We start from the raw sequence: 23,074 nt of genomic DNA, 5'->3' as shown, positions 1-23,074 counted from the left end.
GAGTCATGAAATATCCAACCGGAATTCTGCCAGAAGCTTGTTCATGGTGAACAAAAATGTTTGGTCAAGGTGAATCATGCGAAGAGATATTTTAGCCAAATATTAGGTGTGCTGTATGTATAATTTTGACCCTGTGTTGATTTCAGAAAACCCAAAGAAAATTAAAACTTGTGCACCAAATTCTAGTGTTTTTTTAATGAAAGCTGTATGCTGTACAATCATTCTGCCACAGAAAAAGAACAGTTCAAAGAAATTACTGAAAGCCCAAATATTGCCATGACATTCATATCCAAGATGACATTCATGTCACTGTATGTAAACTTCTGACCGAAACTGAATACGGCTAGTTTGTGATCAATGAGATGATGGCTGTCAGGAGTTGAGAGCAATAAAGCACCGCTGCATCACTGTGGGTAAAAATAAAGTGAGGGCTTGACTAAAATGTCGATGAAAGGAGTTTCAACTACAACTCAGAAACCTCAACTCTTCTCACGACTGTCATTACAAACTAGACCTTGGATGAAATTAAAGATCATGTCATTCACGTCATTCAGGGTGGATTTTTTTCCTTTAAACGTGTCCGTTGAAGAAAATTATTATGACTCGGCCAAGATTGGGTGAGCTTTCAGCAGTAAACTATGCTCAGGGCACCTTGAGCATCCAATCAGAGTTGACTTGGTTGCTAGAAAGCTATATGATGCAGCTGGTGCTGAACTCCAACCCCTAGCTTCATTTCAGGTCTCCAGTCAATTTCCTGCTTACAACATGTTGAGTTCTATGAGGCGTCCGGCGAAGACTCCTATTGTCCCGATGATACACACGACCATGAATAAGCAGAGCAGAATGTGATCCAGCACCATGGCCACGAACTTCCACTCCTCAATAGCCTGGAGGAGACGGGGACAGAAAGAACGAATCATCAAAAGAGGAAGCGCTATAGAGGAGAGGAAGATTTTGACACACAAAAAAAATCCACTGAGGTCAAAATTTGGGCAAGTCTAAAATCAAACATGCTGGGGAATTAAAACAAAAAAGGGGAAGGACCAGAGGAAGAAAAGGCAATGTGCAAAAAAATAGAGAGTTTGAGGAACAGAAAGATTGCTCTTACATTGTTGGATTCTTCGTCACCCCTCATGGTCTCGGCGATGTATTTGACACCCTCAATGGCGCTCTGCACGTCCGGGTTCTTGATGATGGGCGAATGAAACGTGACGGAAGTGGGCATGGGTTTTCCAGAGATATCAGAGATGTCAAAGTCGGCAGGAAAAGGTTGCCTGCCCTTCCGCTCCCGAGACGGCCGCTTCATGGAGGAGAAGAACATGAAGTTCGGAATGGTATCGATGAAGATCTGTGGCATGGAGAGAGAATGAATCCAACTCAAAACAACACAGTGATTTCATCATCTGTAGAGAAATAAATATCAGTTTGTACAGGAATGTTGCTCACATTTTGACTAGACAAGTACTATATGTAGCTTTTATGGGATAAAAAAAACCCACACTGACATAGCCACAGCACAAGGAATACCAGAGCCTATTAAATATGCGTGATTATTATCCATACAGGCCGTAAAACTTCCGCGCTAGCGAGCGACTGGGACAATTTGTAAACAAACATGGCTGCCAGGTTTGCTTTGTTACAAAATATGGAAGAATTTGAGAGAATTTTGAAACAGAAAGACACGTTGAACACCTGAAAGGAATGTATTATAATAATAATAATATTGGCTGTCTTTTTTGTGGTACATCAATGGAATGGAATATATCTGATATACCACTCAACGCCAGCCAGTATTATTTAAATATTAGCAATATTATTTAGTTATTATGTGTTTGGCTGTCAATCTGACCAGTCCTCGGTATACCGTACCTTGCGGACCCAGGGAGGCATGGTATGTGTGCTGGGTGAGCGGTGGTGCATGTTGATGACGAAGACGGTGATGATGATGGAGGTGATGACGAGGATCATGGTGAAGAGCATGTATTTGCCGATGAGCGGGACAGCGCTGGAGGTGGACGGGATCAGCTCGACGATCACCAGGAGGAACACAGTGAGAGACAACAGGACAGAGATACTGAGGGTCATCTTCTCACCTACACACACGAGAGATAATTCAAGTAATATACAGCAAAACTGAGATGTTGAACTTCATACACACACCTGCACACAGAGTTACCGGAGTCGGTGGGCAGGTAGAAGACGAGGCCAGTGAGGAAGGAGAAGAGCATACAGGGGATGATGACGTTCACGATGAAGTACAGTGGCAATCTCAGCATCAGGAAGTGATAGGTGATGTCCAGATACGGTGTCTCTAGGCAACACGCATAACGAACGCAGTGTTTCCAGCTCTGGTAGTCCTTCATCACCCACTCGCCGCTCTCCATGAAGTTACTAAGGTCTGGACGGTCGTTGTCCTACACACACACACAGATACACACCAGGTCCTTTTTGCATAAAACAACATGGATATGGATGATAAATTCAAGTAACAAAGGACTCAAATTGTGTATGTTAAGACAGTATTTCTCGATCTCGTTTTAGTCCAAAGTCCATTTATGTCCCTCAAGTGTATTGCACTTGCATTACATTACAGGCATTTAGCAGATGCTCTTATCCAGAACAATGTACATCAAGACTCTGACATACCCATAGCGTTGGGCAGCCTGGGGAACAGTTGGGGGGTTTGGTGCCTTGTTCAAGGGCACCTCAGCTATTCCTGCTGGTCCAGGGAATCAAACTGGCAACTTTTTGGTCCCAAAGCTGCTTCTCTATCCTTTTGGGTTTGACTTCCCTACTTACCACATATTTAATTAAAAACAGTGGCAGAGATCTGCTATTTTTAAACACATCCTGCTGTTTTACCTGTTTTGCTTGAAGCAGATTTTAAAACTTGACTAAATTAAAACTGAAAAAGTAAATAGAGATTTTTTTTTTTGCAGCCCGCACATTAACGGTATTCGGCAGACCTCCTTCTCTCGAGTGATTTACATTGATCGATTTATTTATTTAACAACTGAGCACCTGGCCTTGCTCAAGAGCCCAACAGTGATAGCATGGCGGTCCTAGGAGTGGAAATCATGGCCTTCTGATCGGTGGTCCAAGGTTTTAGCTTTTGCCCTTCCACTGCCTGTAGTTTGAGAACTACTGTTTTAAGATATCAGTAATTAAAAATCAAAATGATTTGATGTTTTCATCCTCTTTCAGTGTGACAAACTTTAAGTACTTCCACTCTTCGCCTTTATAACTGCCTCCAACTGCTTTCACATCCTCTGAACAGCTCTCTGTAGTAATATTTCCCTCTATTATTTGGGAAGCTGTGATCTAATGGTTCGAGAAGCAGCTTTGGGACCAAAAGATTGCTGGTTTGAGTCCCTGGACCAGCAGGAATGGCTGGAGTGCCCTTTGAGCAAGACACTTAACCCCCAGGCTGTTCTGGGTACATTGTACGTCACTCTGGATAAGAGCGTCAGCTAAATGTCTTTGATGTAATGTGACATGACACACCCAGATGTGGTTCTTCTCCAAATTGTTATTTCCCTTCTCTGGAACTAAGAAGACCAAACCTGTTCCAGGATGACGATGCTGTTGAGCACAAAGCACCATGAAGACATGGAGTGTCAAGTTTGGAGTAGAAGAACTCAAGGGTCCTGCACAGAACCCTGACCTGACCCTGTTAAGGGGGTGGTGTAGTGGTTAGCACTGTCACCTCACAGCAAGAAGGTTCTGGGTTTGAGCCCAGTGGCTGATGGGTTTCCTCCACAGTCCAAAGACATGCAGTTAGGTTAACATGGGGCAGCCTTGGGCTGACGTGCCCTTGAGCAAGGTACCTAACCTCCAACTGCTCCCCAGTCGCTGTAGCATAGCTGCCCACTGCTCTAGGGATGTGTGTGCACTCATTGCTCACTTGTGTGTGTTCACTGCTTCAGATGGGTTAAATGCAGAGGACGAATTTCACTGTGCCTGCGTGTACATGTGACAAATAAAGGCTTCTTCTTCTTCGTTTTGTACCCGAGTTATTTTCTTGAGATGGCTCCTTGATTTGGTTCTTGGAGTTGGCTTTTATAGTTGATTCCTTGAGTCAGTTCTTTTATTAGGCTCTTTGAGTCGGCTCAACATTGAGATACTAAGCCAATTTGCTGATTCATTCTTTCTTTCTTTTTTTAAGAGATGTGGTAATACCATTACTCATTCACTTACAGTGGTGCTTGAAAGTGTGTGAACCCTTTAGAATTTTCTATATTTCTGCATAAATATGACCTAAAACATCATCAGATTTTCACACAAGTCCTAAAAGTAGATAAAGAGAACCCAGTTAAACAAATGAGACAAAAATATTATACTTGGTAATTTATTTATTGAGGAAAATGATCCAATATTACATATCTGTGAGTGGCAAAAGTATGTGAACCTCTAGGATTAACAGTTAATTTGAAGGTGAAATTAGAGTCAGGTGTTTTCAATCAATGGGATGACAATCAGGTGTGAGTGGGCACCCTGTTTTATTTAAAGAACAGGGATCTATCAAAGTCTGATCTTCACAACACATGTTTGTGGAAGAAGTGTATCATGGCACGAACAAAGGAGATTTCTGAGGACCTCAGAAAATTATTGTTGATGCTCATCAGGCAGTAAAAGGTTACAAAACCATCTCTAAAGAGTTTGGACTCCACCAATCCACAGTCAGACAGATTGTGTACAAATGGAGGAAATTCAAGAGCATTGTTACCCTCCCCAGGAGTGGTTGACCAACACAGATCACTCCAAGAGCAAGGCGTGTAATAGTCGGCGAGGTCACAAAGGACCCCAGGGTAACTTCTAAGCAACTGAAGGCCTTTCTCACATTGGCTAATGTTAATGTTCATGAGTCCACCATCAGGAGAACACTGAACAACAATGGTGTGCATGGCAGGGTTGCAAGGAGAAAGCCACTGCTCTCCAAAAAGAACATTGCTGCTCGTCTGCAGTTTGCTAAAGGTCATGTGGACAAGTCAGAAGGCTATTGGAAAAATGTTTTGTGGATGGATGAGACCAAAATAGAACGTTTTGGTTTAAATGAGAAGCGTTATGTTTGGAGGAAGGAAAACACTGCATTCCAGCATAAGAACCTTATCCCATCTGTGAAACATGGTGGTGGTAGTATCATGGTTTGGGCCTGTTTTGCTGCATCTGGGCCAGGATGGCTTGCCATCATTGATGGAACAATGAATTCTGAATTATACCAGCGAATTCTAAAGGAAAATGTCAGGACATCTGTCCATGAACTGAATCTCAAGAGAAGGTGGGTCATGGAGCAAGACAACGACCCTAAGCACACAAGTCGTTCTACCAAAGAATGATTAAAGAAGAATAAAGTGAATGTTTTGGAATGGCCAAGTCAAAGTCCTGACCTTAATCCAATCGAAATGTTGTGGAAGGACCTGAAGCGAGCAGTTCATGTGAGGAAACCCACCAACATCCCAGAGTTGAAGCTGTTCTGTACGGAGGAACGGGCTAAAATTCCTCCAAGCTGGTGTGCAGGACTGATCAACAGTTACCGCAAACGTTTAATTGCAGTTATTGCTGCACAAGGGGGTCACACCAGATACTGAAAGCAAAGGTTCACATACTTTTGCCACTCACAGATATGTAATATTGGATCATTTTCCTCAATAAATAAATGACCAAGTATAATATTTTTGTCTCATTTGTTTAACTGGGTTCTCTTTATCTACTTTTAGGACTTGTGTGAAAATCTGATGATGTTTTAGGTCATATTTATGCAGAAATATAGAAAATTCTAAAGGGTTCACAAACTTTCAAGCACCACTTATCCACAAACTGCTTCAATGCTTCTATGGAAGCATGTGTCTGATCTGTTTCTTTGTGTGAAAGGTGAGGCATGTATTTACGTTCAACTGTGTGCGTGTGTGTACCGGGTTGATGACAACCAGATTGCCGTCGTAGGTCCATATCCCGAGCTTCATGCTGCAGTTCTGCAGGTCAAAAGGGAAGTAAACTACAACAATCTCACAGTAGCTCTTAAAGATGGCTGGAGGATTCCACGTGATCGACCCAGTGTGTTCCAGCAAGACTTTTGTCTCGTGCACGATGGTGAAGTCTCCATCAGCGCTGCAACACACATTATCACACCCAATCACTCCACATACAGAATGTGCTCATTTAAATGGACATGCACACTCCAATTTTGCACGTAATGCGAAATATAACAGTCGCAATACGTCTCATTATGAACAAGTAAATAACACACACAACCAGTTAGACATTTCCGATGTGTCCTTTTAAGAGTCTACAGAAACATATCATGAGCTTACTTGTTATAAAGCACTAAATCTGGTTTCCAGATATCGGAGGAGGGAATTCGAATCTTCTTGATTCCTCCGTATTCGTCCGGATTCCAGTTCAGGTTCACGTCCTTCCATTGCTGAATGAAAAAAAGAAAATGATAAAGGGAATAAAACACACCGTATTTACCACTGAATACATTTCTGCTTCATTTATCACTGCAAAATGATTCTTTTTAGTGATTCAAGTCAATGAGACAGCGGAAAATTGATCATCAGTGACAGGTTGGTGCGATGTAGTCGAGTCATTGTTACGGTCTGAAGTATATTTCTCAATAAGAGCACATCCTGAAGTGTTTTATTCCTCTTACACCACAGCAATTGCAATCTTCATTCATTAAAGTGTTGTAGATTAAAGTCATGTTGTAGAATGTCTGTGAGACAACTTCATTCTTGTTATCACTTACAATATTCTATCCACATTCACTGGATATGAGAAATCGTGCGCTCTGATTGGCTAGTCTACTACTAGGATATCAACTCATATAGACCCTTCCCACTGACGTCACCGGAAATAAACAAACCCTGCGCCATATTGGAAGACCAACAAACTCGTGATTAGGGGGAAATAACGGCAGCGTGCGGAATTTAAACCCACAAGGTACTTGATTCATCATAAACCTACAATGGTAAACTTTTGTGCTGTGTTAGGGTGTTCCAACAAAGCTGATGAGAAAGGTGAAAAGAAGTCTTTCTACAGAATACCAGCTGTGATTGAGACACAAGCAAACCAAGGAGCTTTCTGCCAGGAGACAGAGAATAAGTGCATTACTGAGTGTCTGTGAGCAAAGGAGAGCCTGAACGTTGCAACCTCCCTATAGAGATCTTGCAGTCACGTGACTGGAAAGTACACAACCGCCATCTTGTCGGTCAAAAACACCGCTGAATACTGCTGCACTCGTGTACAGAATGGATCAATTTCAACCGACGGACTACACGGCTCATTTTTCTAATGAACAGATAACTAGATATATGTCTAAAATAAACGATCTACAGATTTATGACCCTTATGGCTTACCGGACGGAGTTTTCACGACCGGATTTTGAACTGCCAGAGGTGGAATACCCAGACGTGTATAATTACCTCATTAACTTTCCCTCGCTGTTCAGTGGTGAAGCACTGCGTGCTTATAAATCTCTGGACAGTTATCTTTACAGAAATTCAGGATTTGTCAGCGACTCAGATGTGGCATCTTGTAAACAAGAATCCTCATTGGATGGGTAAGTCACTTAAGTATTGAGTATAGCACTGACCAGCCGATTATAGAATAGAATAAGGTAATTCCAGCTGTAATTCCAAATAGTCCGTCTTGTTTACATGGATCTGGCGTTGGAGAGGTAGAGGCTTGGCAGTGGAGATTTGAATAACTGTTTTCTGAGCTTAGTCAACAGGCCGGCTCTGCCTGCAGCCTCACTTTTGCTTCCTCTCCCGACGCCGCCTCCTTCGCTTTGCTTCCAATAACAATCCACGGAGACCCCGCTGGTCTCGCTATCTCGTCCGGAATGTTGTGCATGCGATGGAAATCGCTACAAACCGTCATTTTCTGCTGGAAACCAATGTCCAGTAAGTCCATACGGTTGTAGTGGATATTGAAGTCCAGTACAGACGAACAACACGCAAAAATACACACAAAAAACATAAAAAACGTGCACAGGTAGGGAGAGCTTGTAGCCGCAGCCGTTGTAGTAGAATTGTATATAGTAGGGTTTTCCAGAAGAAAAGGTAGAAGTAAAAGCAGAAGTAGAACCAGAAGTAGAAGGCGGAATATGGCGTTTGACCGACAAGATGGCGTCTGTCACAATCTGGATCGGCTGTGACGTCACAATCTGGATCGGCTGTGACGTCACATGCAAGTGCTCCATTGGCTGTTTATTGGCTGTTTGTAAAAATGTATCAATTGTTGCCCTTCATCGCGGACTCGAGAGACGAGACCTGACGAGTTAGTTCGTTGGTAGCAGAACAAAATGTCTGGATACAAATCGGGTTTTCAGAAAAGGAAAGAAAATAAACGCAGGGTCGAAAATACGAAAAAGGAGGCAGAAAAAGCAAAACGAGTTTTAAGGTAGGACAAATGGTTACTTTTCTGAGGCAGCCCGCCGTGGCTGCAGGCTTTCAGTTGTGTCATTGAATGGTTACTTTTCTGAGGCAGCCCGCCGTGGCTGCCTGCAGGCTTATTTATTATAGCCCATTTAGTTAAAATAGTTTATATAAAATGTTTATAGTTATAGTTATGTGATGGTTGTCCTCAGTGTTCGAACTATGCCGATATTTTCGGGGGGTCCCTTTTTATCCCTGGGGGGTGCTTGCGCTTGTCTCGGAGCGCGGATCTCCAAACACGAGAAGCCTATCTTACGCACATATCACGCGGACTCCACACCTCCACACACGCATCGCGTCTGAAGTCATAACTCGTCAGGGGAAATCGTGTTCGCATTGGCATGTTCAAAAAACAACCTCGTGTCAACAATGATACCACATGCAAGAAAAAAAAAACAGTCAGGCTACTCAACAACCAACCTGGCAGCAGCAGTCGTTGTCATATCGGTTTATTTTATCTTTGATGTAAACACAACACTTCGGATATGCAAATGCTTCCCGTTACACACGATTGCTATGTCAATAAACATCATTTTGACAATATTTTAGAGACCCCCCAACATTTCCCAAATCATGTTTTCAAGGGATCTCATGTCTGTTTCAGGGGATCTCGGATCCCCCGAGTACCCCCGTAGTTCGAACACTGGTTGTCCTGATTTAGACTGGTGTTTTTTTGGGGGGGAGGGTTGCGCGATGTTGCACCCGGGTCCAGATTAGGGCAGAACCGGCCCTGGCTACATTTCAGGTGTAGTTTGTTTTATGTATGTATGTACTTGCATAGATGTGTACTTGGTCTTCCAATATGGCGACTACCGAAATCTCGCGGCGCGGTGACGTCATGCGGGAACCCTCTATACCGAGTGAGTGGAGAGAAAAAAAATGGCGTCGTGCATCAAGTCAAATATATCACTTTGTTATCAAATATTTAAAAGAAACAGAAATAGGTAAAATAATATATTCCCCCCCCCAATATCTCCTGTTCTACACTCCAGCCCAGTCGGTGGCAGTAATGCATCTTTAAGTTGGTTTGCCAACCGGCAAAAAAAAAACCTAAAGAAGAACAACAAAATGGTGGAGTGTGTTGTTGAACCAACCGAGGATGAAATAAAAACTACTCGAAAACAAAATCCCAAAAAAACAGAAAAAAAGCACAACAAAATATGGAATAAAATTATTTGATGGTAAGAACGTATCTTTTTTTAATTTTTCAAGAATTATTATTATTATCACATTTTTCACAAATCGCTCCTGTCATTTCACCGGTTTGTTTACATTCTAAGCGGAAATGATTTTGTCGGACGTTTTGTATAAAGATTTTATTTATCGAATTTGCAAAAAAATTTAAATAAAAATGCTCTGTTTCTCAAAATCCAGTGAATGTGGATAGAATAAAACAGTTATTCCACTCAATCTTGTCGCTACGCCAAATACCTCATTGGCTATCAGCTCACGTACGGTTCGATTTTGTGGAATAACTTAATTATAGCGGCTATAAACGGTGGTCATCTAATCAGTCTCTTTGTTCTCTTTTTTCATAAAGAAATGCAGCTTGCCATGTTACAGACAAACTGTAAAGTAGAAACTCCCCTGTCCTGAAGATTACCGCTTTAACTCTGACTGTTACTGAGCGCTGACACTGGAGACTCCTTCCACAAATGTTAAATAAACGCGTCTCTCAGACAAGTCCCTGCGAATGAGCTGTTACTACAGAAACAATACCATATTAGAATGAGCCTGTTAATACAATATTCTCATCTGTTTCATATTCTTACGTTTCGGCGATGCAGACGGTTTAGTTGGTTAGTTATCTTTCATCTGCCTGAGGTTTTTGACTGACGTGGCTTTTGACTTCTCACATCTTGATACTGCTTGAGGAAAAATGTTTCAGTCTAACCTTTTAAACAACAGCTAAACCCGGTTAAAGTCCTAAGCATGTGATAAGAGTTCAGTGAGGATGAAGCTCCTACAGTGACTTTCAGCGAGACATGGAGAGAGACACAGACCTGCTTGACACGCACGTTACTGGTGACGATCTGATTAACTTCATCCTGTGGGTGAAGAAAGAGAGACAGAATGTGAGTGTCTGTGTAAGATATGAGCAAGAGAGAGAGATGAGCATGGACAAACTGATAGAACTCAATGAAATGAAACATATTAAATACTTACAGTTAAGTTCAAAAGTTTGCACACCCTTGAGACAAAGATTTTGGTTTCACAGTTGTGTGTGTGTGTGTGTGTGTGTGTGTGTGTGTTTTAAATAATAATAATAATAATAATTATGTATAAAGATATCTAGTTCAAGATTGAATAAAATCATTGAAAGATAGTTCAAAAGTTTGGAATGATAATTAAGTCAATATCAAATAAATAAATAAATAAAACCCCGATTCAAAAAAAGTTGGGACAAAGTACAAATTGTAAATAAAAACGGAATGCAATGATGTGGAAGTTTCAAAATTCCATATTTTATTCAGAATAGAACAAAGATGACACATCAAATGTTTAAACTGAGAAAATGTATCATTTAAAGAGAAAAATTAGGTGATTTTAAATTTCACGACAACACCACATCTCAAAAAAGTTGGGACAAGGCCATGTTTCCCACTGTGAGACATCCCCTTTTCTCTTTACAACAGTCTGTAAACGTCTGGGGACTGAGGAGACAAGTTGCTCAAGTTTAGGGATAGGAATGTTAACCCATTCTTGTCTAATGTAGGATTCTAGTTGCTCAACTGTCTTGGGTCTTTTTTGTCGTATCTTCCGTTTTATGATGCGCCAAATGTTTTCTATGAGTGAAAGATCTGGACTGCAGGCTGGCCAGTTCAGTACCCGGACCCTTCTTCTACGCAGCCATGATGCTGTAATTGATGCAGTATGTGGTTTGGCATTGTCATGTTGGAAAATGCAAGGTCTTCCCTGAAAGAGACGTCGTCTGGATGGGAGCATATGTTGCTCTAGAACCTGGATATACCTTTCAGCATTGATGGTGTCTTTCCAGATGTGTAAGCTGCCCATGCCACACGCACTAATGCAACCCCATACCATCAGAGATGCAGGCTTCTGAACTGAGCGCTGATAACAACTTGGGTCGTCCTTCTCCTCTTTAGTCTGAATGACACGGCGTCCCTGATTTCCATAAAGAACTTCACATTTTGATTCGTCTGACCACAGAACAGTTTTCCACTTTGCCACAGTCCATTTTAAATGAGCCTTGGCCCAGAGAAGACGTCTCTGCTTCTGGATCATGTTTAGATACGGCTTCTTCTTTGAACTATAGAGTTTTAGCTGGCAACGGCGGATGGCACGGTGAATTGTGTTCACAGATAATGTTCTCTGGAAATATTCCTGAGCCCATTTTGTGATTTCCAATACAGAAGCATGCCTGTATGTGATGCAGTGCCGTCTAAGGGCCCGAAGATCACGGGCACCCAGTATGGTTTTCCGGCCTTGACCCTTACGCACAGAGATTCTTCCAGATTCTCTGAATCTTTTGATGATATTATGCACTGTAGATGATGATATGTTCAAACTCTTTGCAATTTTACACTGTCGAACTCCTTTCTGATATTGCTCCACTATTTGTCGGTGCAGAATTAGGGGGATTGGCGATCCTCTTCCCATCTTTACTTCTGAGAGCCGCTGCCACTCCAAGATGCTCTTTTTATACCCAGTCATGTTAATGACCTATTGCCAATTGACCTAATGAGTTGCAATTTGGTCCTCCAGCTGTTCCTTTTTTGTACCTTTAACTTTTCCAGCCTCTTATTGCCCCTGTCCCAACTTTTGTGAGATGTGTTGCTGTCATGAAATTTCAAATGAGCCAATATTTGGCATGAAATTTCAAAATGTCTCACTTTCGACATTTGATATGTTGTCTATGTTCTATTGCGAATACAATATCAGTTTTTGAGATTTGTAAATTATTGCATTCCATTTTTATTTACAATTTGTACTTTGTCCCAACTTTTTTGGAATCGGGGTTGTAGCATTTATGAAATAAATATAGCTATAAAATAAATCCTGAAATAAATAAGAGAGACACTAACTAAATAAATGAGTCAGTATAGCTCAATAAATAAATAAATAAATAAATAGGGTTTTTTTTAATTTCAAAATGACATTTTCAAAGGACTACTTTTATTTCATAATTCCACGTTTATTTTGAAATAAAACCTATCTATCTATCTATCTATCTATCTATCTATCTGTCTATCTATCTGTCTATCTATCTGTCTATTACCTCGCCTGGGACGGAGTCCACCAGGGGGCGCGGTATTGTTTTCGGTCGGGTTTCTTTGTTTTCTTTGTGAACGATATTAGGGGAAAACGGCTGGATCAGTCTTCATGAAACCTTCGGGATAGATGAGCATCGGTCTCAAATAGAACCTCCAACATTTTGAAGGTTATCCGGTCAAGGTCACCAAAAAGGTCAAAATTGTTTTTGTTGTGGCTACTGCCTCATATAGAGGCGCTAGCCACTACGTCATCATGCTGTAAGAATGTAAGAGTGGAACAGTCACGCACTGCACATGCACGTGTTCCGATTACAATGGCCAGTGAGTGTATACACTACCGTTTTGGGTCACCCAGACAATTTTGTGTTTTCCATGAAAAGTCACACTTTTATTTCCCACCATAAGTTGTAAAATGAATAGAAAATATAGTCAAGACATTTTTCTGGCCATTTTGAGCATTTAATCGACCCCACAAATGTGATACTCCAGAAACTCAATCTGCTCAAAGGAAGGCCAGTTTTATAGCTTCTCTAAAGAGCTCAACTGTTTTCAGCTGTGCTAACATGATTGTACAAGGGTTTTCTAATCATCCATTAGCCTTCTGAGGCAATGAGCAAACACATTGTACCATTAGAACACTGGAGTGAGAGTTGCTGGAAATGGGCCTCTATACACCTATGGAGATATTGCACCAAAAACCAGACATTTGCAGCTAGAATAGTCATTTAGCACATTAGCAATGTATAGAGTGGATTTCTGATTAGTTTAAAGTGATCTTCATTGGAAAGAACAGTGCTTTTCTTTCAAAAATAAGGACATTTCAAAGTGACCCCAAACTTTTGAACGGTAGTGTACAATTCGGTTCACCGTTCGAAAGAAATGGACTAAAGAAATGGCTTTCAGACATGTTTATGCTTTATTACACAGGGAAAGTGCGTTCCACTGAGCTCTAGCGCCGGGCCATTTCCAGGAAATAAGAGTTTGGGTCATGGCGACAGCGTGTGTATGTCAGCCTCGGGTCGGAGGTTTCAGTTTCGAAAACTGTAAGAGTAGAATAATATAAAGTACAGACACTTGGTATATATTAATTCTGTTTATATTCTGATTACGCTTCATTTTTGTGGCTACGGCCTCATCGAGTAAATATATATGCTATATTTACTGTATGGACATGGGATCAGAAAACTATTTTATTTATAAGCAGTAGCCACATGGACCCATAGGGGACCTATTTTTTTCACAATATCTTCCTTCATATTCATCAGAAGTGCTACCGGGCGAGGTTTGTTTTGCCTGGCAACACTTGTTTATGGGCGTTTCTTCAACTAGGGGCACTTTTACCATTGTGAAGTTGATGAAAAAAAACTTTTTCAAAATTTACCTAATTCAGTATCATACATTTAAATAACATACCTAGTTTTAAGATATGTAAGAGTTCAAACTTAGATTACAAGACAAATTGTTATTTTTGACATTTTATCTGACCCGCAGTGAAGAAACGTCATTTCCACCACATCTCAATCTACAACTGTAAAGTAAAAGTAGAATAAATTACACCATTTAATAATTGTTTAGGATCATGTTTGTAAGTAACTTTACCCATTTGTCCATGATATAAAACAACCATGCATTTTTAAATGAGATAAATTAACTGTCCTATGGACCAAATGCTGTATTGAACACCTGTCACAGTGGGAAACTTAACGTTGGTTTGGGTAGGACCTTGTTAGAAAATAAATAGCATTATTTTTTATGTTAAATAACACAAGATCTAAGAAACTGTGCATATAGTTTTAATGTGTGATGAGAACTGTTTGAATATTTTCAAAAAATATGTGTGGTGGTGGAAATGACCAGGTGTTGTGGAAATGACAATGAATTGACATAAAAGTATATTTATTAGAAAAATTATAAAACTCATTTCACAGTTCACAAAATAATTAAACACACCTGTTTTTAGTTTAGTGCCAAGCCAATATCTGAATTTCATCAAACAGTTTGACTTGATGTCTCAAACATGAATGAGTACAGTTCATAGGCTGCAAATAACTCATTAAACCTATGGCTTAAGGCAGAAATATTAAAAAGTGGATTCTGAAAATTTCTAATTGGTCTCTTAAATGAACACTCTGTACTTGAAACTGTAACTAATTCCTGAAATTGTATGATTTGTATCATGGAACTGCCTACTAATAGAAAGATGACCTAACAGAGGGTAGGGTCAGCTTTTATCTTGTCCCTATAGGCTTGTGACCTTTGTTTTGTTGTTTTAGGCGGCATCTTAAAAAAAGATTAAATGAAATAAATATATTAATATTGTATAATATTTAAAAATTTCTATTCTAATATTATGTAACATGTTCTATTATATTAAGTATTACATACAGTGGGGCAAAAAAGTATTTAGTCAGTCACCAATTGTGCAAGTTCTCCCACTTAAGAAGATGAGAGAGGCCTGTAATTTTCATCATAGGTACACTTCAACTATGAGAGACAGAATGAGAAAAAAAAAATCCAGAAAATCACATTGTCTGATTTTTAAAGAATTTATTTGCAAATTATGGTGGAAAATAAGTATTTGGTCAATAACAAAAGTTCATCTCAATACTTTGTTATATACCCTTTGTTGGCAATGACAGAGGTCAAACGTTTTCTGTAAGTCTTCACAAGGTTTTCACACACTGTTGCTGGTATTTTGGCCCATTCCTCCATGCAGATCTCCTCTAGAGCAGTGATGTTTTGGGGCTGTCGCTGGGCAACACGGACTTTCAACTCCCTCCAAAGATTTTCTATGGGGTTGAGATCTGGAGACTGGCTAGGCCACTCCAGGACCTTGAAATGCTTCTTACGAAGCCACTCCTTCGTTGCCCGGGCGGTGTGTTTGGGATCATTGTCATGTTGAAAGACCCAGCCACGTTTCATCTTCAATGCCCTTGCTGATGGAAGGAGGTTTTCACTCAAAATCTCACGATACATGGCCCCATTCATTCTTTCCTTTACACGGATCAGTCGTCCTGGTCCCTTTGCAGAAAAACAGCCCCAAAGCATGATGTTTCCACCCCCATGCTTCACAGTAGGTATGGTGTTCTTTGGATGCAACTCAGCATTCTTTCTCCTCCAAACACGACAAGTTGAGTTTTTACCAAAAAGTTCTATTTTGGTTTCATCTGACCATATGACATTCTCCCAATCTTCTTCTGGATCATCCAAATGCTCTCTAGCAAACTTCAGACGGGCCTGGACATGTACTGGCTTAAGCAGGGGGACACGTCTGGCACTGCAGGATTTGAGTCCCTGACGGCGTAGTGTGTTACTGATGGTAGCCTTTGTTACTTTGGTCCCAGCTCTCTGCAGGTCATTCACTAGGTCCCCCCGTGTGGTTCTGGGATTTTTGCTCACCGTTCTTGTGATCATTTTGACCCCACGGGGTGAGATCTTGCGTGGAGCCCCAGATCGAGGGAGATTATCAGTGGTCTTGTATGTCTTCCATTTTCTAATAATTGCTCCCACAGTTGATTTCTTCACACCAAGCTGCTTACCTATTGCAGATTCAGTCTTCCCAGCCTGGTGCAGGTCTACAATTTTGTTTCTGGTGTCCTTTGACAGCTCTTTGGTCTTGGCCATAGTGGAGTTTGGAGTGTGACTGTTTGAGGTTGTGGACAGGTGTCTTTTATACTGATAACGAGTTCAAACAGGTGCCATTAATACAGGTAACGAGTGGAGGACAGAGGAGCCTCTTAAAGAAGTTGTTACAGGTCTGTGAGAGCCAGAAATCTTGCTTGTTTGTAGGTGACCAAATACTTATTTTACCGAGGAATTTACCAATTAATTCATTAAAAATCCTACAATGTGATTTCCTGGATTCTTTCCCCCCATTCTGTCTCTCATAGTTGAAGTGTACCTGTGATGAAAATTACAGGCCTCTCTCATCTTTTTAAGTGGGAGAACTTGCACAATTGGTGGCTGACTAAATACTTTTTTGCCCCACTGTATATCGTCTTTCACAATCCATGTCACCTGAACGTTATCATCCTAAATGTCATTTCCACCACATACTGTCTTTTCCACCACAGAGAGCAGTGTGGTGGAAATGACCATGGTGGAAATGACATTTCTACACTTTTTTGTGAAAAAATGGAAGATGGCTTCACTGATTAGCTTTGAATTAATACTTAGCATTTCATGTATGCAAGATACTCTTATTTAACTTAAAATTTTCATCTCTTTAAAAACACCCATGACAGTACAGCATGTTTGGAAATGACGTACAATAAATGTATTTACTGATCAAGCAATATTTACCTTGATTTTTCTTCAGTAGTTTTTAATGAAAATTTAAATGCCCTCCATGTTCGACATGTGCTCTGATGTCAGTGTAGATTTCCATGGTAACCACACAATCTTTCTCACAAACTTTTTAAAGGGACATTACAGTGTTGTGGTGGAAATGAGGCCAATACTGTGCGACAGGTATATTTTGTATAAAAAAATATATTAATGATGGACTCAAATGAAATATTATATGACATTGTATTTATGTGACTATTATTTAATACAGGTATATTAATAATTACCAGCTAAGTCATATTCTTAAACTTTATTTTCAGTCTTTTAGTTTAAAAGTCTGGGTGTGCGACAAGGAGAAAACAGTGATTTTGACACCTTCCAGGAGGTTGAAAAGTATGAAAAAATCATAATAGAAAGCTAGTAATTTTTTTTAAGTGGGTTTCATTGGTAGTGTGACAAAGAAAGTGGAATTTGTCCAAAATTATAAGTATTTTTTAAAATATGACCAAATAACATAAAAGTACCCGTAGTCTAAGAATCACCCTTATATTGACTTAAATGGCATTCCATACATAAAACTGTTGAGAGGAATGAAATAATAATAATAATAATAATAATAATAATAATAATAATAATAATAAATGCTTGAAAATGAAAATGTGCAAATTAATGAAAGGTGAAAATTGATTTTAAATGTAAAAACAGTGACGCGTGGCATTTTAATGACACTCACCTCGACATAAACAAGAAATATACAGGATTATCATCGACGTGGTTTATTAGAGATATCCATGGTTAAAAATTGCAGCTGAGGAACATAATATTGCTGCAGAGGTTTTAAAAGTGTATCATGTGTGAACTTCAAGCACTAAGAGTGTGTGTGCGTGTGTGTGTGTGTGTGGGTAGGGGGAACCAAGCTACGCCATCTATACAGTGAAATATGTTACTGCTTTATGGATTTGTGCTTAGTAATTGCTGAAATGTTCTGAATAAATAAATAAATAAATAAATAACCACAGTGAGAGGTGCAGATTTACCACACTGATGAGCTGAATGAGCTGCAGCCCGACAGTCACCACCACAGCGTCGCTGAAATGGCTGACAGGCCGGACCACCTTGTTATAACCTTTAAACAGATTCTTTACCAGTCTCGTCTCATCAGGAGAACACTGACCTGGACCTGGGCCTGCAACACACATACACAATTAGTTTGAGATACTCTAAAGCATCCCTACTATCGAACAAACGCAAACACACACGCACGCAAGGGGGATTAGAACTGACAGAGACAAGCAACTGCACATGACACCTCTAAAAACACACCATCTGAGCTGCTGGAGGATATGCCTCGTCATGTCAAGCACGCTGCAGCATCACCGTGGTCTTTTCCGGCTCTTGGATCAGCTTACCGATTACATTTCCTCTTCAGCTTACTTTGTCGAGAACTGGCGCCATTATTTCTCAATTTGAAATGTGAGTAAACGTTACAGTACATGAGCATCTCATTTAGCAAATAATAGAGAAGATAATATCTCATCTTATCTATCTATAACTCAGTGTTATTCAACACAAGGTCTCATCAATGATGTAATAAGAATGATGTGGAAGAAACTATCACACGCTTAAAGACAGACAAGCTACATTTGTGATCTCTGGTAGTATCTTCAAATCTGTAATGCTCCACCAAACTAAATGAAAACTTTTCTACTTTGAATATCAGCCCAGATATGGTGATGAAATCTCGGAGGCGTGTCATTCAGTGTAATCACCTGACATGATTGTCACTGGATTGGCTGCATGAATCTACAGTTTGGTCGAGAAAGAAATCAGCCCCAGTCTCGCAGTTCGTTTCTTCGGTGCTGCTGTCACACTAGAAATTCTACAAATATCCTAAATAATCTGGCTTGTTAACAACAAATTATATATCAATGGCACAAAAGAACCCGGATGAAACAGTACATTTAGACCAGCTGCCCTTGATATGACCTTTCATTTTGGCCACCTGTGACATAACTAAGGATCTTATGGAGAGTTTGATGACAGACCAGACCATTCTCAGAAGGTTTAGCATCAATATCTTCATATGAAAGGGTAGTCAGTAGTCCTGAATGGCTCACTGATGGACCTAGAGTGAAATATTTTACATATTGCATCCATGAACTTTTGCACACATGGTTGCTTCTCTGACTAAACCCCTTTTTATACATCTTCTGGTGGACGTCCTGCTTTGCTTGCGCCATATTCTTCCTGTGTTCAAAGCTTGGGACACTTTTCCAGAACTTGGTCTGACAGCTCCTTGGGCTTCATGATGCTCGTTGTTTAGTTATGTTCTCTAACAAACTTGAGGTTCTTCCAGAATCAGATGCATTTATACTGAAACATTGGACGCACGTAAATGCCATTCAAATATTTACGCCACTTCTGATGGTGGCTAAAATGATTTCTTATGCACTTCCAAACCATTTTACATGACATACGATTCCAATTAAATCCATTTCAGGTCTAAATACTTATGCAAGCCACTGTATGGAGTAAGAAGCCATCTGGAAATCAGCCAGCACTGTTTCTGGAAGCGTGCTGATGTTATAAATGGATTGGACTTTACAGCAACACAAACTATTTACACCCAATAGCATGAGGAATTTAGAAACGTACATGTTCGACATTAGAATTCCTGACTTTTCTTGGATAAGTTCTAGATATTCATTTATCTGAAGGTTAATTTGGATTTTATTTTGAATGTGCAAATTCTCCAAGCCATTAATAAAATTAAATCTCAACATGTGCTACATTTCATGGAGGTAGACAATGAAGATTTGGAGGATTTCAGAAATGTAGTGTGTAATTGACGGATTCTGGCTTACTTGTGGGGAAAAATAGCTCATAAAGGGGTGGTGGTGGGTCAACAGGTTAAAACTCTGGGTTACTGATTGGCAAGTTGGTGGTTTGAGCCCCAGTGCTGCCAAGCTGCCATGGTTGGACCCTTGGATTACCCTACCAGCCCACTTATATCCAATCGACCCCATGTAGAAGTGAGAAAAAGCATTTAAGAAGAAGTGGGATAGGAACTCATCTCATATGAGGTTGAAATTCCCCCAAAAATTAAACCAACCCACCCTATACACTGTCGCAACTGTTTTCCATGGCGTTTCGTTTAATTAAAGGAGGACCTGAAAAGCTTAAAACTCTCTAATAATGAAGGGCACAAAGCGAGTGTGAGGCGCTGACCAGAATTAGAAACAGGAGGCATGTGGCACATAGCGGCGCGTTCCCAGGATTCCTCGCCCATTCACAGCAGCCTTTAAAAATTAACACAGCATTCAGTCACACTGTACATTGCAGGATCTCATTGACTTTAATGTTGCAATAATGTCTCATCTCATCTCATCTCATTATCTCTAGCCGCTTTATCCTTCTACAGGGTCGCAGGCAAGCTGGAGCCTATCCCAGCTGACTACGGGCGAAAGGCGGGGTACACCCTGGACAAGTCGCCAGGTCATCACAGGGCTGACACATAGACACAGACAACCATTCACACTCACATTCACACCTACGGTCAATTTAGAGTCACCAGTTAACCTAACCTGCATGTCTTTGGACTGTGAGGGAAACCGGAGCACCCGGAGGAAACCCACGCGGACATGGGGAGAACATGCAAACTCCACACAGAAAGGCCCTCGCCGGCCCCGGGGCTCGAACCCAGGACCTTCTTGCTGTGAGGCGACAGCGCTAACCACTACACCACCGTGCCGCCCGTTGCAATAATGTGATCTGAACAAATGAAGCTGGACACATGACAGACTGTAGCAAGTAGGCTACGCTATGCATCATTTCCACCGGCAGATTATTAGAATATATGCAATAATGAGGCAGCCATTACCTTAAGGTTAGAGAAGCAGCCTTGGGTAGCTGGTTCTGGTTGCTGGTTCGAAAGTGCCCTTGAGCAAGGCGCCTAACCTCCAGGTGTGCTCTGTGTGCGCGCGTGCTTGCTGTATGTCACTCTGGATAAGCGTGTCTGCTAAATGTCTATAATGCTTGAATTATTTTTTTTTAAATTACCCTTTAGGTTATTTAACCAGGGTAGTCACATAAGGACAATTTTTTTTTTTTTATCTCTCAGCCCTGGGCAAAAAAGACAACACAACATTCAGACATAACAAAGAACACTTGGACTATAACAATTAACAACAATCACACTGAAACAGCTCCCTTGTGAGAGAAATAGTTTAACCTCTGGCTTGTTTCAGATGTTTCTAGAAGTTCTTCCATGATGCTGGAGAGCTCGGCTGTAACTGAGGATGTAGGTTTTACCTTTGATACTTTTACCTGCCTAGAAATAACAAGCGATTCATTTCTACTCAGCGAGTCGACCCTCAGACTGAACTCACCGACTAGAAGAAGAAAAATCCCAGCAATCAGACACACTCCTGCACGATTCATCTCCAGGCTGTGGTTAAAGAGTTCAGTGAAAGGTTGATCAGACTGACATTGAAGAAGAACACTTAAGTGTTTAGAGAGAGAGAGAGAGAGAGTGGACAAGGCCTATTGTTGAAAGCATGAGAGGAGCAGCTGCTGGCTCTCAGAGCTGAAACACGAACCTCATGCTGACAAAAATAAACAGATGCAAGTTCCTGAAGATGAGCCATGAAACTGAAATCAGTCACTTATTTTTAGACCTTGTTAGATTTCATAGATAAATGATGAGTAACAGGGGTGTTAGAAACATGTCCATTTCAACATGTTACGTTCTGTACCAGGGATGAGAATGAAAAATATTTAAAAAGTCTGAAAAAACCAGGGCGGGGCCCATGGCCCGGGGCCCAGGGGCTAATGATTTTTGGCTATTTTTTATTTATTTTTTTTACCCCCAAACCATTAATTTTATCAGCAAAAAGTTGCAAGGTATATGGAAATAAATTCCCCTTCTTGGTGGACTCCCAGGTGAAAATGATTAATATGGTACAAGAGACTTGTTTTTAATCAATTCACATTTGATGATTTCAAAAAATCAATGCACCTTTTAATATAAACGAGCTCTACAGTATTATATTTCTGCATTTTTGCTATTCATGTCTTTGAATACTCTAATCCTTTACAATGAAGTGCAAACCAGAAAAAAGTTCTGTCATATAATTCTCTGAAGCTTTCTTCTGATGTTATCATGGTAGCAGGAGGGCTTGCATATTAAGCAGGCAACATTCAACATCACTCATCACTTCCCTTTCAACTGTTGTGTGGACTAACTAGGTTTTATCTGGACAGGATGTTGTGTAATGTAATGCAGATACCATACGGTCAATTTGAAGATCGAGATGGTGATTTTGAGTTAAAGAACAGGCATGTACAATGGGCATACAAATTGGAAAAAATTTTTTAAATCAATCAAAAACTATAAGTTCATCTCGGCCTAAAAAAATGTGGGCAGACGCTCCCGCGCGGCACATCCCAGCAATTCCCCCCCATGAAATGAGCAATAAGTAGGAGAGTTATACACGGTATCATACCTAAAATTTTATCAGAAATATAGATATGATACTATGATTCTCCCCAACATGCTACATTAGACAAGCTAACCTCATTTATAAAAAGATACACACTTATATATGACGTGTATTTGATAAATATGATGTACATTTATACATTGTTACTTTACGGAAATCTTCAATAAGTTTGGTCTTTTCATGACAGCCTGTTGTAGACCTAAATAATATAATGCACATGAACTGACACTCCTCACCTCAACATGTCCTTTACAATCATTTAAGCCACCATGGGCAATGCTGAAATCACTGCTGCAAACAGTACATCGGGTGAAACTGTCATTATTTTCTACCCTTATTAGACAGGGAGATTCTTTTGTGTAATCTGAGCTGAAGTGGGTTTTGTACTTTCGTTTTTTGGGGCGCGCGCGCTCTCTCTCTCTGCTATGCCGGTCCTGTAGGCTGCACTGACTCAACTGAAAGCTTTGGTCCTCGAGAAAAGGGATAAAAGCCCGCCCACACTGAAAGCTGATTGGCTTATTTTGCTGAGTAACCCAATCAGGATGCTCTTTGTCTGGCATGCGCTACATGATCAGGCACACAGGCAGTGTTGCAACCAGGGGCGCAGATAGG

At 40.5% G+C, this 23,074-nt stretch overlaps 1 protein-coding gene across 2 annotated transcripts; it reads right to left on the bottom strand.

The window, feature by feature from the left end:
- Positions 1-255: 255 nt before the first annotated feature.
- Positions 256-21,515, bottom strand: LOC132884781 (acetylcholine receptor subunit alpha-like). Of its 2 annotated transcripts, none has more exons than XM_060918722.1 (9): positions 21,350-21,515; positions 17,999-18,147; positions 10,443-10,487; positions 6,312-6,421; positions 5,913-6,108; positions 2,177-2,414; positions 1,870-2,093; positions 1,109-1,348; positions 256-887 (listed from the first exon to the last, which is right to left on the bottom strand). In XM_060918722.1, the coding sequence occupies exons 1-9, from the start codon at positions 21,399-21,401 to the stop codon at positions 759-761; spliced, it is 1,383 nt and encodes a 460-aa protein (XP_060774705.1). In that variant the 5' UTR covers positions 21,402-21,515; the 3' UTR covers positions 256-758. The 2 variants fall into 2 exon arrangements, with proteins under 2 accessions (XP_060774705.1, XP_060774704.1); XM_060918721.1 differs by lacking the exon at positions 21,350-21,515 and adding an exon at positions 20,190-20,307.
- Positions 21,516-23,074: the final 1,559 nt, after the last annotated feature.

Source organism: Neoarius graeffei, chromosome 4, assembly GCF_027579695.1.
Source record: "Neoarius graeffei isolate fNeoGra1 chromosome 4, fNeoGra1.pri, whole genome shotgun sequence".
NCBI classification, from domain to species: domain Eukaryota; kingdom Metazoa; phylum Chordata; class Actinopteri; order Siluriformes; family Ariidae; genus Neoarius; species Neoarius graeffei.
This window is presented reverse-complemented; position numbering and strand designations above follow the sequence as displayed.